This window comes from Ovis aries, chromosome 6 (genome assembly GCF_016772045.2).
Source record: "Ovis aries strain OAR_USU_Benz2616 breed Rambouillet chromosome 6, ARS-UI_Ramb_v3.0, whole genome shotgun sequence".
Lineage (NCBI taxonomy): Eukaryota > Metazoa > Chordata > Mammalia > Artiodactyla > Bovidae > Ovis > Ovis aries.
Window position 1 is genome coordinate 6815582 of NC_056059.1, and position 16591 is coordinate 6832172.

The 16591-nt window shown below is 39.8% G+C and overlaps 1 protein-coding gene across 3 annotated transcripts in view; it reads right to left on the reverse strand.

The window, feature by feature from the left end:
• Positions 1 to 6792, reverse strand: part of SYNPO2 (synaptopodin 2) — a 205707-nt gene extending 198915 nt beyond the window's left edge. For all 3 annotated transcript variants that reach the window (XM_012179415.4, XM_004009590.5, XM_012179416.4), the window contains exon 1: positions 6511 to 6792. In XM_012179415.4, coding sequence (XP_012034805.3) covers positions 6511 to 6615 — 105 coding nt within the window. In that variant the 5' untranslated portion in view covers positions 6616 to 6792. The remainder of the gene's footprint in view (positions 1 to 6510) is intronic.
• Between the last annotated feature and the right edge of the window lie 9799 nt (positions 6793 to 16591).

Here is a 16591-nt window from a genome sequence, read left to right on the forward strand (position 1 = left end):
CTAGAAAATTCCAGGGATAGAGGAGGCTGGCAGGCTGCAGTCCATGGGGTCAAAAAGAGTCAGACACAACTGAGCGACTCACACTTTAGACTGAGCAACTCACACTTTATAGACTAAGTGGGATCAGATAGAAGATAAGTGCATAGTTCAGTTCAGGAAAATCCATCCACAACATTGTTTTATCATTGTAGCGCCTACACTACTTCCAAAGTGGAAAGGCTAGTCTTGGGTGAGCAAGATGATGAAAACCAAAACCCAGTGGATAGGAAAACTATTTGTGACATAATCAAATAACACATCTTGCGTTTATAATGTTTTGAAGAGTAAACCCACCACATTTTTTAGTACTTTATCTGAAACACACCATATTTATATACCAGTTAAGGATAACTACAGCCAGACCATCATAACACCAAACTGCATCTACTATGGCTGACCTGCCGCATGCCAGTGGCGTTCACAAAGACTTTGAAGACACAGTTTGTTGACAATGTGGCCATCTCTGCTTTTTAATAATAAGAAAAGAATGGTAAATAATTCAGAAAAATAAAGTGCCTAAGGTAATTCAATACTATAAATATGTTCTCATTGAGATGGTCAAACAATGAAATATCCCCCAAAGATCTAACGTTATTTCTGTTTCTCAGATAAGCTTTTAACTTCATGAAGTTGTTTATTCTTTCAGATTGTTTAATGAAGATGACACACGCATTCTCCGTTTCCTTTTACGAAAACCTCATGGCATTTGGTTTCTTCATGAATCTGTTAGAACAGACACAATAAACATTGGAGGCCATGTATTTTTCAGGTTTATTTATAAGTAAGCCAGTTCCCTTTCCAGTCTTGTCTCTCATTGCACGTTAGCTCAGAGATGCATTGCCTGTAATCCTTGTCCTCAGGCCCAATAAAGGAAGAAATCATTTCGAATGGTTTTAAAGATCAAATCTTAGATAGGTGACATTCTATTTGATACAATTCTGTATTGAAGTCACTGCAATTTTCAGCATTACTAAATGATAGACTGTTCTTTAACAACTGGACTGCCAGGGAAGTCCCAATTGGTGATAAGTTTCCAAGCTAACATACATCAAGTACGTGTGATTGATAAGATGAACCTGAGTTACGGAATCAAAGTTTTTGAGGAGTGTCTTTCATTTGGTTATAAACATGAAACTATTTTATTTCTTTCAGTAACTGTTTTCAACTATCATAAAGCCAAATCCCTCCCTTAACAATTCTTTGGTCAGATCCCATGCCTTTTTGGTGGCTTTTGGTTATTAAAACAGTCTAGTCCGAATACAGCTTTGATCTAACATCTATCTCTAAGCTCTCTCCCAAAGCACAGTAGCTGGCTCCTGGCTCCAGGGCTTGGCAAGAGGCAGAGAGTGTTGTCTGCTCTCTGCCAACTTCCCTCCTACTCCTCCCAGGTTGAAGGCAGGAAGGAAGACTGAAGCAGGAGGGGGAGGGTAGATCCATTTATTCACAAGTGAATGTTGTAGCATTTCTCTTTGCGGGTGTTTGTACTTCTTTGGTTAATGTCGAGTAGCCATCACTGTCCTTTCTGCAGCTGGTGTCCAAACGCTGGGACACTTGTGTGCTTTCTTCTAGGAGCCGGGAGGCTTTCACCCTGCACGGTTCCCTGACAGAAGAAACAGGGCTCCTGCCCAACACTTCTCTGTCCCTTCCAAGGCCCAAGTAGTTCCTCAAGATGCCAGCCTGCTCCTGCAGGCCCTGGCTAAGAGTTTGACCTTTCTAGGTAGGCCAAGCAAGATGGCTCAAGTCCCACCAACGCCTTTCTGTGACAGTCATTCATCCAGAGGAAATGGAAGAATTCGTCCAGAGGAATGAAAGTTCCTACTTGTCCATTCATTCTCGCTCTGTCTCTGTCTCTTCTTCTCTCTCCTTTTCCCTCCCCCACCCCCCACTCCATCTTTCTCCGGTTTTACTTCCCTACCTGCCTCTCCCTACCTCCATCCCACTGTTCATACAGGCACTAGGCAGGCCACCAGCTGCAATGACAAAGAAGACAGCCTATCAAGGATGCACCTGGAACGGTTCCTGGCACAGGAGAAATGTGAGCTCCATACGGACTCTGTCTAGATAATCGCAAAGTTCATGCACAGTCACGGTCATTATTTTATCTCGTTGTCTTTCAACAGTGATGTCTCAAAACATGCAAGTCCAAAATAAAAATTTTATGTAACATCTGCTTAATAGATCTAGCTAGAGTGCATGGATTTCTATAAGTATAGATGTTTTTAAAATTTCTTGAAAGTGCTCAAAACATCAATAAAAATTCAGTGATCAGTCATATTTACTAATAAAGATATCCCTAGCTTTCCATATGTAGTAAGGAGGATTTATCCCAAAAGGTACATATTCAAACATCAAATATTTCCTATTTTTCCCTTTCGAAATCACTGTGTTTCTTGAATTTATTCTATTTGAAGCATTTTGATATCTCACTGATGGCACTAAGGGATATGAATTATGTATTTGAATGTGCTTTGCCTAAACACTTTATATTCAGACATTTAAAAAGAGGATATACAATAATAGCTAAGAATCATTAACTCCAACTCAACCTCATAAAATGGATGATTGTAATTTGTCATCTAAATTTTAATGGTTATTTGAAACTCTGAATTAAAATTCATTTTAATAAGTACCATAGTGGTCTATACTTTTGAAGAAAGCTTCCATTTCTAAACATTAAAACTCATGAAGAATAAACAGTCCAAACATTTTTTGTTCTTTATTTTCAAAATGTGAGTTACTTCTAAATGGTTCATAAGATTTGTTTGCAAAACAAAAACTTCTCCCTGTTTCTTTATGTGGCAATATTCTGAAGTGATTTTCCAAGAGTATGTCCAGGGACATGCCATGTAAGTACATGTTCCAAAAAATAGAGTTTTGTAAAGTAAAAGTGCTATCAGACTTTTTATATGGACATCTGCACACACACAGTGGGGTTTTATGTTATAATTATGACTATAAATTTTTTTCTGTGGGTGATCTCTTAGAAATATACCTTGCAAGAGTACTGTCTTACTACAGTGTATTAGAAATGTTTGCTTCCCATCACATGTATTTAGAACATAAATAAAAAGATATATGCACATTTAAAAACCTGGACAATGTTACTGATTCTTTGGGCCTTTTAGAAATTCAATTTATCTTGAAATCAAAACAGAATTTTATGGCCTTGAGTTTCAATATCAATAAAAAATTTTATCTTTAATATTTCTATAGTGATCTTTGAAAGCTGAGGTTCACCTACAGTTCAGCCAGCCAGCCAAATACTAAAAACGTTTGAATATCTTTCAAAAATGACTAAACATGTCACTAGGAGGATATTTACTGGGAATTATAAAGCTATTAAATTTCTGATTATTCTTAATAATATTAGACTAGTTTTTCTTTTGCTATTTCAGCTTGCTAAATTTTCATTCTATATAGAATTATTGAAAATCTAAATACTAGGTATTTACAATGAACCAAAAATTTGTTGTTGTTATCTATAGAGCCTCTTTGTGGTATACCCATTTTAAAAGGCACCCATTTAAGCACTGTCTGAAATTTTCTTTTCTTTGAAAATATTCTCTTCAATTCCCAAATTATTCCTTTGCATGTTCTTCAAAACTGAGAATTTTTGTTGCCAGCAATCATCCCCTCCTTAGCGTTTCTATCTCCTTCCTCCATATCCTCCTACTTGGAGGTAACTTGGTTCTAGTAAGTTTTCACCATTCCTTGGAAAAGGAGAAAATCAAGCAACATATACATTACCTGGATCTCAATGAGAGAGAGACCTTTACTGGAATCAAGTTGACTTCATGTTTTGAATGAAAAACAGTGATCCCACTGAGGCCATGGCCTTGATAACATAGAGAGTGACAAGCACTTTGTTCCAAGGCTTTTCTAGGGCAAATAATGCTAGTAATAAATATAATAAGTTTTAATTACGTATAAAACCAGACCAAGAAAAGTGGGCATTGCTACAGTAATTTAAAAATTATGTCTTCTTTAGAAGGCTCTCGGAGAAGGCAATGGCAACCCACTCCAGTACTCTTGCCTGGACAATCCATGCGTGGAGGAGCCTGGTAGGCTGCAGTCCATGGGGTCACTGAGAGTTGGATGTGACTGAGCGACTTCACTTTCACTTTTCACTTTCAGGCATTGGAGAAGGAAATGGCAACCCACTCCAGTATTCTTGCCTGGAGAATCCCAGGGATGGGGGAGCCTGGTGGTTTGCCGTCTCTGGGGTCGCACAGAGTCGGACACGACTGAAGTGACCTAGCAGCAGCAGCAGCTAGAAGGCTCTCTAGTCACTTTTTACATGTGGAAAAAAATTATAGATTCTCTCTCTCTTTTACACACACACACACAACAGTTCAGGCAAACATCCAGGTGCTTTCATAATATTTTAAATCAGTAACTTTATAGTAACACAAACTAAAAAATTAAAGCAAACATCCTGATGCTTTCTTATAATGATCTTTTTAAAACTAAAAATATATTTCCTAGATATTTGAGGAAAGATTATTTTGGGGAGAGCAAGAATGAATTTTTTGACCCTTATTCAAACTAACAGCCTCTCTGAATCCTGATAATAGAGATCTTTCAGCAGAGAAACACCTCCAAAGCACCCTTCATGAGCAATTTGCTTCAGTTCTTCAAAAAAAATCACCACTCCGTGGTGCCACTTTGAAATAAGCACATCAAGAACTGAGGAAAACCCATTCTATTTTGTAGGTGTGGCTATGAAACAGCAACCAAAAATCAGAGCTTCTAGCCACTTCTGTCCCTGCACTTTAAGAGGTTGGCAAGTGATTCTAAAATTATATACTAATAGGGCTGTAGAAAATTCGAGCAAATAGAACCTCACTAATGGTAGCGTCCAGTTTCCAACGTACTTCTCCTCTTTCCCACCCCACTCAAAATCTTTGTCTCTTTCTTCTTCTACACACACACACACCCCCTAAATGAGTCAGGAAGAGTGATCTGTCTCAGGACCGGCTGCGTGTTAGATCAGAGCTGGAATTAGAACCCAAATCTCAGTGAAAGGAGCCGGCCAACTGCTATCCTAGACTCGGGACAAATCCACTTCGGGCTCATGAACTCTACATACACTGAATTAGGCATTAATATTTTGTCTGATGTTGCCTACCATTGACTCCTAAAGAAAAACAATGAAACCAACAACCTTTGTACCTTTTAATCACTCTGCCAGTTCCAAACATTAAGATCAAAGGCCCGAGGCAGGTTACTTAGCCTCAGAAGGTTCTTTCCTTATCTAAAATTAGCAGGTTGAACTGGGGATCTCTGAGAAACTTTTCAGTTCTAAAAATGTCTGCTTTTCATCTGCCCTTTTATGCTTCATCCTTGATGTTTGAAATTTTCACTAGGTGGCAGGATTCCACCATCACATTTTGAAAGGATTTTCTGAGGAAGCCTGGGTGCAGAAAATTTCAAAGAAACTCTTTTCTTCACAGTGAACATAAATTAAAAAAAAAAAAAGCCAAATGAAAAGAAGAATAACTACAAAGGCCTATGGTCCATATATTTCATGAGGATCTAGATCCATTTTTAATGTAAGTATAAAATAGAAAATTAATCAAACATGTTCTTTCCTAGGTACTTCAATTTAGTATTAAAATTGGGTAAAATCTGCTTTTTCTCATGTATTTTAAAATTGGTTTTAGCTGAATAACAATTAGACAATACTGGATCGCCTCAAACAAACTGATAAGCATACTGAGCCAAGAAAGAAAGCAATCTAACAGAAATAAAAACACCGAAAATATTTTAAACCATTATTAGATGCATTTCAAAGTTCACCTCTAAGTTATTTACAATATATTTCCAGTGTCTCTGAATTTTATTTTGAGCACTTAACAAGATGAATGTACATGATGGACCGGGGTACTTAGAATTTTGCATTTATTAGCCAAATCCTTAAAAGAATATTCTTTCAAATAAATTTATGAGATCTTCATATTTTAAAAAATTATTGCCCCAAGCTGGCCTTTTCATGGATGCTGTATGATAAATGTCATTAACAATACTTCATAAGAGCCCCCCAAATGGCCAAGCCAATTGGTTACACTGAGCTGAGCGTTTCTCCTCAGCCAGAGCCAAGTAAAGGGACACGAAAGAAACAGTAACAACTGTGGCTTCTAAGACTGCGGAGAAGAAACGTTCCCAAGTGTCTTGCTGGTTGCCAGAGAAGCAGCTGATTAACTAGGCTTTTCTTCAGCTGATAAAATATAGCACTCTTTCCCCACCCCATTAATGACTGATTAATTACATATGTGCTATATGTTACTCTCCAAAGTTTTTCTGAAGGGAAAAAAACACACCCACATCCAAGAAGAATTCAGTGTGAGCATCAAAATCAAACTAATATAGAGACCTCTGAATTAGAGCTTGAATAAACCATCAACAAGTTGCTTTTATCCCTTCTCGCCCAGCCCAGAACAAGATGTGAGAGCCCATCTTCGGTGGTCCTACCTTAGCGACTTGTAAGGGCTGCTGCTGCTCCTTGCCACCTTGCAGTCGGAACCCCCAGGGCGCCCCTCCGGTCATGGAAATGCAGATAAAATCCCCCGTGCCCATTTTCTTCTTTCAGTCGGGGAGCATCAAGAGCTTGAAAAGACAGACGGAGTCTGGGTGCGGTTGAGTCTCTGTGCTCAGCTTCGGGCTCGCGCCGAGGAGGCAGCACTGGGGCGCACGGAGCCTCCGCTGCAGCCGCCGCCGCTGCCCGGGCTGCCGCTTCGAATTTGCGCCGCTAATGGGATCATTCACCGGGCGGCAGAGGCGCTAGAGGCATCAAGGACACAGCCCACTCCTGCGTCACGCTCCTTTGCTCAGCCCACCTTCAGGGAATGGGAAGAGCCTCACACACAAGATAACGTCCCCATTTTGCGGCGAGATGGAGGGGGGTGGGGGTGGGGACGGGAGCAAAAGTTCTCCAGCTCTAACGGATTAAATCCCAGCCCTCAAATGAAAGAATGAGAGAAACACTTACATTGAATAATTCTATAATTAGTAGAGGACACATGAAGGTTTTGCTCTCCAGGCCACAAGTGACATCCTAAAATATGAGCTCTAAGGGTTGAACTACTAGATGATTAGATTCTCTCAAACAAATGTTTTGAAAATTATCACAGTAATGATGGAAACAGACAAAAGGGAGTTTAAAAAAATTATTATTTTTCTTAGCTTTGCTGTTTGCAGCCTGCAGAACTAATCTGCAGGAAATAAAAGAAAGCAAAATATTTATTTTTAAGAATCGAAAACAAAACCCTTGTACTCCGAAAAGCACTTTTCCCAACTGGTACTTGACATAGTCCAGAAGATGAAGAAGAGAGGCAGAGAGAGGGAGAGAGGAACCCCCGGAAGCTACATTCTTATGACTACGTCTATTGCATGATTTGCTTTAAATTTAAATAGTGTTTCATTTCCTTCCTTCCTCAACAGGAAGGAAACTTCTTAAACCTGAATAGTCAGCTAACTGCATACAGTGTCACTGCATACAAGTTTCTTATTTTTATATAGTCTTTCAGCAAGTGTTCTGAGTCTGGGTGGCCCAATATAAATTTGATTTTACATGTGGCCCAAAATAGTTTAATGTTTTGAATCTGAATATGACCTACCAAAAACTGTCCAAATGAAATGGTTTTATTTTCCCGTAATACTTTTATTTTCCATGACATTCCATGCAAAAACACTAAATAAAGGAGAGCCTGGGAAAGTTAGCGTTACATGTGCCACCAGACCCCTGACTTGCAGTCTCTGCCTTTTTCATTACTCGGAAGCATCATACAACGAGCATTTACACAGCTCTGCTCCCAGAACCTAAACATGCCAAATGATTTTGTGTCTGATCACCATGTAATCAGAAACCGTTGGCGCCGGAAGAGACCCTCCGAAGGTCGTGAGAACCAGACTCTCATTCCAAGATTGCTTCTCTTTGGAAAGGTAAATTGACTTTACCAACATCTTTCTTTAAAAAAAAAAGAAGTTTGCAAGTACTGACATCCTAAAATAGGAACTCTGAGAACAAAAGAGAAAGAAAAGAACTTTTTTTACGCTTGTTCTTTCTGTTTCCTCCTCTCTTCCACTCCTCACCCACTCTAGTCTAGCTTCTGTCCCCACAACAGGAAAAACTCTCAGCAAGGTTACTTATTACCTTCTTGCTTTTCTGTAGCCCCTGCTCTTACTGACCATGTCCTAAACTGTTTTTTCTTTCGGGCTTCCAGGACACAGCATGCTCTTGGCTCTGCTCTTGCCTCCCTAAACACTCCTGTCTCACTTTGGGCACTTCTTGGCTTCTACTCAGCCATTAAATGTTGGTGTTCTGTGCCAGGGCCGTGTCCTGGTCCTTGTGTTTTCTCACTGTACACCATTCCTATGGGTTCTCTCATTCACCCCACAGAACTTAACCTTCCCCCTCAATCTCAGATATCTTTCCGTAACTCCAGGCCTGTGTATCCAACTGCCTAATAAACCTCTTTCTATGTGAATATATCACAGAAACCTAAAACTCAATATATTCAAAATCAAGTTTGTTATTTATTCTCAAACTTCTGTCTTCTCCTCCTATGCCCCCCATCTCAGGATAATTAACTAACCCATAACCTTTCTCTTATGCATGGCCCTTCAACCCTGACTTAAAAGTAAATATGATGCTGGAGACTGGAACTGGGGCAGCCCTGTTGTGACTATGAGGTAAAGCCAAGGGTAACAGCAAAGATTCCAGTGCTGACCAAGTTAATGCCAGTAACTATCCATCTCCAGTTCTCTTTATTGCACAGGAAAAATAACCCATACTTTTAAAAACTGCTGTGGGTCCAGTTTATTGTTACTTGCAGCCAGCAACTCCTGACTGCATTGAATGAAGGGTTTCCATCCAACCAGTTCTTTCAGACAGAGAAATAAGAACTGACATGTTGCTATAATTTATTAAAGATTTATTCTATGTCAGAAACTTGACATATAGTATTTTATTTCTTTGCATGTTTATCCTCAAAGCAGCTTTTCTAGGTAGTTATCAATGTCTCCTTTTTGCTGGTAATTAGCTCAGTGTTAGAAGTTACATGTAATTAGGATTTGAACCTTTGCCTACTTGAATTAAAAATATCTGTTTTTATCATTGCTACCCTATCTCCAGGCCTTAAGTATTTCCTTATTCTCATCTCACGCATCCAATTACTCATTAAGACCTACAGATCTAACTTCTATTAATAAATAGATTGCAAATCTGTGCCTTCATCCAGTTTTCACTGATAGAATTACTTCTGTCTCTGTGCTGGATTTCAACAATCTTCTAACTAATCTCTCTGTCCTGGCCTTGCTTCCTCCTCAATTCATTTTTCACTCTATATAGCCAGTGTGAAATTACTGAAATGCAACATCTACCTTGTTTTCCCTCTTTTTTTTTGTCTTGAAGGTTTCTTAGAAGAGTCAAGTTTCCTTTACATAGGTAACACTTTCTGCCTCCCACTCCTCACTTCTCCTGCCTCTTCTCTCACCTTGAATTTTATGATTCAGACACACAGGATTGCAGTCAGTTTCTCTAACTAGCTCTGTTTTTCCATCTCCTAAGGCATTCTTCCAAGCTCTCTAGTCCTCACCCACACACAGCTCACCTGATAACTTCTGTTCATCCTCTGGCTTCAGATTAGATAGCATATTCTCCAGGAGTCTTTTCCTAACCCTCCCGCTCAGTATCCAGGTGAGAGGCTCCCTCTATGCGTTACCATCACTCTGTATTTTTCCATCTCATCCTAATGGTCTCTTAAAATGAATCCTTTACTAGATTATTAACCTGTGAGATTAGGAGTCATTTCTGAATTGTATCCCCAAGTCTAATACAGTTCCTGACACCTAATTGGTGCTCAATTATTATGAATACAATGAAAAAACAGTTAAGATATCCCAGAATAAAGGCATAGAAAAGAAGGCCAATGAGTTCTAATTTTTTTTTCTTTCTCTCCTCTTCATTTGACTTTCAAAACCTGAAATAGAGCAGAATTCTTGAATTATACCATTTAGAGACCATGTAAAATAGGTAATGGCTGCCACCTAAACATTTTGCCTCTTCCCCATTGATAGCTATTAAGTTGGGTAAAATTGATCCTCCCACTGCAGCCAGCATGGATGATCTAAGTAATAAGAATAATCTTCCTCCTTAACATAGAGATTAGTTCAGGAGTGGGTGCAAATCTAGGCCTAAGTCAAGGACAGTCCTCTGGCCCCAGTGGTTAATTTGTATGTGGTCCAGCCAGAGGGAAGCTCAGGGCTTTTCCAGGTAGCTATCAGGAGCAATGTCCACCCTTCGTGGATATTGACAGCAGTAGTGGAGCCCAGGATGAGTATGAAAATCCACCAGGTGGTGGTGGGAGAGTCCTCCAAGGGTTACTAGGCTCCTTTATATCTTTCTAGGTGTGTCGGAACTCGAGATCCTAATGCTTCTTTTCCTGAGCTATTGCTCGGGGTTGTGTTTGCAGCACACAGCCTTGAGAAATGTGGTAATTTCCAAGCCTTGCACAAAGAGCAAGTTAGCTAACTGATTGTTAGCCAAAAACAAAATAATAGCAATGGACTCATTAACTTTAGTGTTCCTTAGCCGTTACACAAACTTACTGTGTGTAACATCCATCTGGGTCATACCACATCGACCCTGTGGAGTCTGAGGCAAGATTCACTGGTGTCAACAGGCTGATGTTCATACTGCTTGCTGCATCCTCGAAGTGAAGCTCTTTGTCTCCACCCCAGAGTTTCACGTCTGCTTTCAGCATCCATGAAACAGTAACAAGGTAGCTTAGTAACTTGCAAGGAGGGTAAAATTAAATCTCAGGCCAGTGGGGTAAAACTGAGATACTAGTAGAGGAATGGAAACAGAGCCCTGATCAAAAACCACATAAGTCAGCTCTTAATTTTATTTGGGATGTAAGAATTATGTCAAGACCAAAATGCATATTTTAAGGGAAAAATGTGTCTTAAGTGGTTTTGAAAATGATCTTCTTAGACTGACTCTACTTCTGAACCTTTTAAATTACTTAAGACTGTACCAGATGCTCTACTCTTCCTTCGTTCATTCATTTGGTTTTTATTCTGCTAATAATATTTATACTGTCTTTCCCAATTTGGATAGCGCATTAAGATTTCTGAGCCTAACATGAACTGGGAAGACATATTATGAAGCAAAAATATTCCATTAGGAATGACTTATTCTGCAATCATTTTACATTGGTCACCTATGCCTAGTTTATGCCTTTTTTATTTTTCTAATTTAATTTTTCACTCAAATATAATTTTACTTTCTATTTTGAGCTAATGCCTATGATCCCTTTCTAACTATTCAAAAACAGAAGCTATTCTTCATCATGAATAATATAGTAGCATTTTAAATTCTGGAGAAAAATAAAGCATTACAGTGAACTTCAGTTCAGTTGCTCAGTCATGTCTGACTCTTTGCAACTCCATGGACTGCAGCATACCAGGCTTTCTTGTCCATCGCCGACTCCTGGAGCCTACTCAAACTCATGTCCATCATGTTGGTGATGCCACCCAACCAAACTGTTGTCCCCTTCTCCTCCCACCTTCAATCTTCCCCAGCATCAGGGTCTTTTCCAATGAGTCAGTTCTTCGCATCAGGTGGCCAAAGTATTGGAGTTTCAGCTTCAGCATCAGTCCTCCCAATGAATATTCAGGACTGATTTCCCCCAGGATGGACTGGTTGGATCTCCTTGCAGTCCAAGCGACTCTCAAGAGTCTCCTCCAACACCACAGTTCAAAAGCATCAGTTCTCAGGCACTCAGCTTTCTTTATAGTCCAACTCTCACATCCACACATAACTACTGGAAAAACCATAGCCCTGACTAGATGGACCTTTGTTGGCAAAGTAATGTCTCTACTTTTTAGTATGCTTTTTAGTATGCTTAGTTGATCATGAATTTTCTTCCAAGGAGCAAGCATCTTTTAATTTCATGGCTGCACTCACCATCTGCGGTGATTTTGAAGACCAAAAAAATAAAGTCGGTCACTTTTTCCGTTGTTTCCCCATCTATTTCCCATGAAGTTATGGGACCAAATACCAAGATCTTAGTTTTCGGAATGTTAAGTTTTAAGCCAACGTTTTCACTCTCCTCTTTCACTTTCATCAAGAGGCTTTTTAGTTCTTCTTCACTTTCTGCCATAAGGGTGGTGTCATCTGCATATCTGAGGTTATTGATATTTCTCCTGGCAATCTTGATTCCAGCTTGTGCTTCATCCAGCTCAGCATTTCTTATGATGTATTCTGCATATAAGTTAAATAAGCAGGGTGACAATATACAGCCTTGACGTACTCCTTTCCCCATTTGGAAACAGTCTGTTGTTCCATGTCCAGTTCTAACTGTTGCTCCTTGACCGGCATACAGATTTCTCAGGAGGCAGGTCAGGTGGTCTAGTATTCCAGTCTCTTTAAGAATTTTCCAGTTTGTTGTGATCCACACAGTCAAAGGCTTTGGCATAGCCAATAAAGCAGAAATAGATGTTTTTCTGGAACTCTCTTGCTTTTTCCATGATCCAGCGGATGTTGGCAATTTGATCTCTGATTCCTCTGCCTTTCTAAATCCAGCTTGAACATCTGGAAGTTCACGGTTCACGTACTTTTGAAGCCTGGCTTGGAGAATTTTGAGCATTACTTTACTAGCGTGTGAGATGAGTACAATTGTGTGGTACTCTGAGCATTCTCTGGCATTGCCTTTCTTTGGGATTGGGATGAAAACTGACTTTTTCCGGTCCTATGGCCACTGCTGAGTTTTCCAAATGTGCTGGCATATTGAGTGCAGCACTTTCACAGCATCATCTTCCAGGATTTGAAATAGCTCAACTGGAATTCCATCACCTCCACTAGCTTTGTTTGTAGTGATTCTTCCTAAGGCCCATTTGACTTCCCATTCCAGGATGCCTGGCTCTAGGTGAGTGATCACACCATCATGGTTATCTGGGTCATGAAGATCTTTTTTTGTACAGTTCTTCTGTGTATTCTTGCCACCTCTTCTTAATATCTTCTGCTTCTGTTAGGTCCATACCATTTCTGTCCTTTATCAAGCCCATCTTTGCATGAAAACTTCCCTTGGTATCTCTAATTTTCTTGAAGAGATCTCTAGTCTTTCCCATTCTATTGTTTTCTCTATTTCTTTGCATTGACCACTGAGGAAGGCTTTCTTTTCTCTCCCTGCTATTCTTTGGAACTCTGCATTCAAATGGGTATGTCTTTCTTTTTCTCCTTTGCCTTTTTGTATCTTTTCTTTTCTCAGCTATTTGTGAGCAATCAATTCTTTTGGTTTCTGATCACAATTCCGAAGTGTGTCTGTGGGGCAGTGGCCCCCCACACCACCAACAAGCAAATCTCAGGACACCAGCAGGGTGTCCAAGAATTCAACTAAATTCTAACACTATCTAGCAGGAGATAAGGTGCTCAGTCCCACAAGACTGTCCCCCTACCCTCACTCACACACACTTCAGATGCCAGTTGCAATCCTGTGTTCTTGCTTGTGCATCTAACCAACTGACTATAGATTAGAGTTTCCAAGGACAGCCCCCTCCTTGGGTTTGATTAATTTGTTGAGTGGCTCCCAGAACTCAGGTAAACACTTACTTACATTTACCAATTTATTAACGGATATGTGATAAAGACTACAGATGAACAGAGGGTGGGATGGGTAGTGAAGTGACGGCATGTGGAAAGGGGCAGGGGCTCTCAAGGCCTGTGCTAGGGGCATCACCCTCCTAGCACCTCCATGCGTTCCCCTACCTGGAAGCTCCCCAGGCCCCATCCTTTTGGGATTTTATGGAGGCTACATCACATAGACATGATCAATCATTAACTCCACTTTCAGCCCTCTGGCTTCTCAAGAGAATGTGGGGCGTGACCGAAAATTCCAAGCTTCTGATCATGGTTCGGTCTTTCCTGCAACCAGCCCTCAATCAGGAGCCATACAGGAGCTCGCCCAATGTCACCTCCTTAAATCAAAGGCACTCCCATCACCCAGAAAATTGCGAGGGTTTTAGGAGCTCTGTGGGAGGGACAGAGGTCAAAGGCCAATATTAGAACAGGAGACACTCCTAGTGTTCTTATCACTTAGGAAATGACAAGGGTTTTTAGGAGCTCTGTGTCAGGAACTGGGAACAATGGCTAATATGTATTTTTTATTATTTCACAACATTATTGTAAAATTATGTGAAATTTAGAATAACCAAAACTGGAAAAATACACGATTTCACTATTTACGCCAAACTCAAGTTTTCTTTCCTTTTGAGCCACCAAGACTTGGTGATTATTAAAGGGACTTTTAAAAAAAGTAGCAGGCATTTTACAACATTAGCTATTATATTTATGTTACCAGGGTTTCCCTAGTAGCTCATTGGTAAAGAATCTGCCTGCAATGCAGGAGACCCAGCTCCAATCCCTGCATTGGGAAGATCCCTTGGAGAAGAAAATGGCAACCCACCCCAGTGGGCTGGAGAATTCCATGGACAGAGGAGCCTGGCAGGCTACAGTCCATGGGGTCGAAGAGAGTCAGACATGACTGGATAACTAACTATGTATTTATGTGAGTTAAATGAAATGAATGATTCACCAAATGAAACAACATGGATGAAAATCCTTATAGGATAAATACATAGTAAAAGTTTAATTTGGGAGAATGGCATTGAAACATGTACACTATCATGTAAGAATCGAATCATCAGTCTACGTCTGATGCAGGATACAGCATGCTTGGGGCTGGTGCATGGGGATGACCCAGAGGGATGTTGTGGGGAGGGAGGTGGGAGGGGGGTTCATGTTTGGGATCGCATGTACACCCGTGGTGGATTCATGTCAATGTATGGCAAAACCAATACCGTATTGTAAAGTAAAATAAAGTAAAATAAAAATTAAAAAAAATAAATAAAATAAATAAAAGTTTAGTCATCAAGACAGTATGATACTGGCACAAAGACAGAAATATAGATCAATGGAACAAAATAGAAAGCCCAAAGATAAATGCACACACATATGGACACCTTATCTTTGACAAAGGAGGCAAGAATATACAATGGATTAAAGACAATCTCTTTAACAAGTGGTGCTGGGAAAACTGGTCAACCACTTGTAAAAGAATGAAACTAGAACACTTTCTAACACCACACACAAAAATAAACTCAAAATGGATTAAAGATCTAAACATAAGACCAGAGACTACAAAACTCCTAGAGGAGAACATAGGCAAAACACTCTCTGACATAAATCACAGCAGGATCCTCTATGATCCACCTCCCAGAACATTGGAAATAAAAGCAAAAATAAACAAATAGGATCTAATTAAAATTAAAAGCTTCTGCACAACAAAGGAAAATATAAGCAAGGTGAAAAGACAGCCTTCTGAATGGGAGAAAATAATAGCAAATGAAGCAACTGACAAACAACTAATCTCAAAAATATACAAGCAACTTATGCAGCTCAATTCCAGAAAAATAAACGACCCAATCAAAAAATGGGCCAAAGAACTAAATAGACATTTCTCCAAAGAAGATATACGGATGGCTAACAAACACATGAAAAGATGCTCAACATCACCCATTATCAGAGAAATGCAAATCAAGACCACCATGAGGTATCACTTCACACCAGTCAGAATGTCTGCGATCCAAAAGTCTACAAGCAATAAATGCTGGAGAGGGTGTGAAGAAAAGGGAACCCTCTTACATTGCTGGTGGGAATGCAAACTAGTACAGCCACTATGGAGAACAGTATGGAGATTCCTTAAAAAACTGGAAATAGAACTGCTTTATGACCCAGCAATCCCACTTCTGGGCATACACACCGAGGAAACCAGAATTGAAAGAGACACATGTACCCCAATGTTCATCGCAGCACTGTTTATAATAGCCAGGACATGGAAGCAACCTAGATGTCCATCAGCAGACGAATGGATAAGAAAGCTGTGGTACATATACACAATGGAATATTACTCAGCCATTAAAAAGAATACATTTGAATCATTTCTAATGAGATGGATGAAGCTGATACAGAGTGAAGTAAGCCAGAAAGAAAAACACCAATACAGTATACTAATGCATATATATGGAATTTAGAAAGATGGTAATGATAACCCTGTATGAGAGACAGCAAAAGAGACACAGATGTATAGAGCGGACTTTTGGACTCTGAGGGAGAGGGAGAGGGTGGGATGATTTGGGAGAATGGCATTCTAACATGTATACCATCATGTAAGAAACGAATCACCAGTCTATGTTCAATGCAGGATGCAGGATGCTTGGGGCTGGTGCACAGGGATGATCCAGAGAGGTGATATGGAGTGGGAGGTGGGAGGGGGGTTCATGTTTGGGAACTCATGTACACCCGCGGTGGATTCATGTTAATGTATGGAAAAACCAATACAGTATTGTAAAATACTGTAAAAATAAAGTAAAAATAAAAATTAAAAAAATATATACAAAGAAAAAAAAAGAACAGGGAACTATAGTCAATATCTTGTAATAACCCATAATGGAAAATAATCTGAAAAGTAATATATGTGCATACGTATGACTG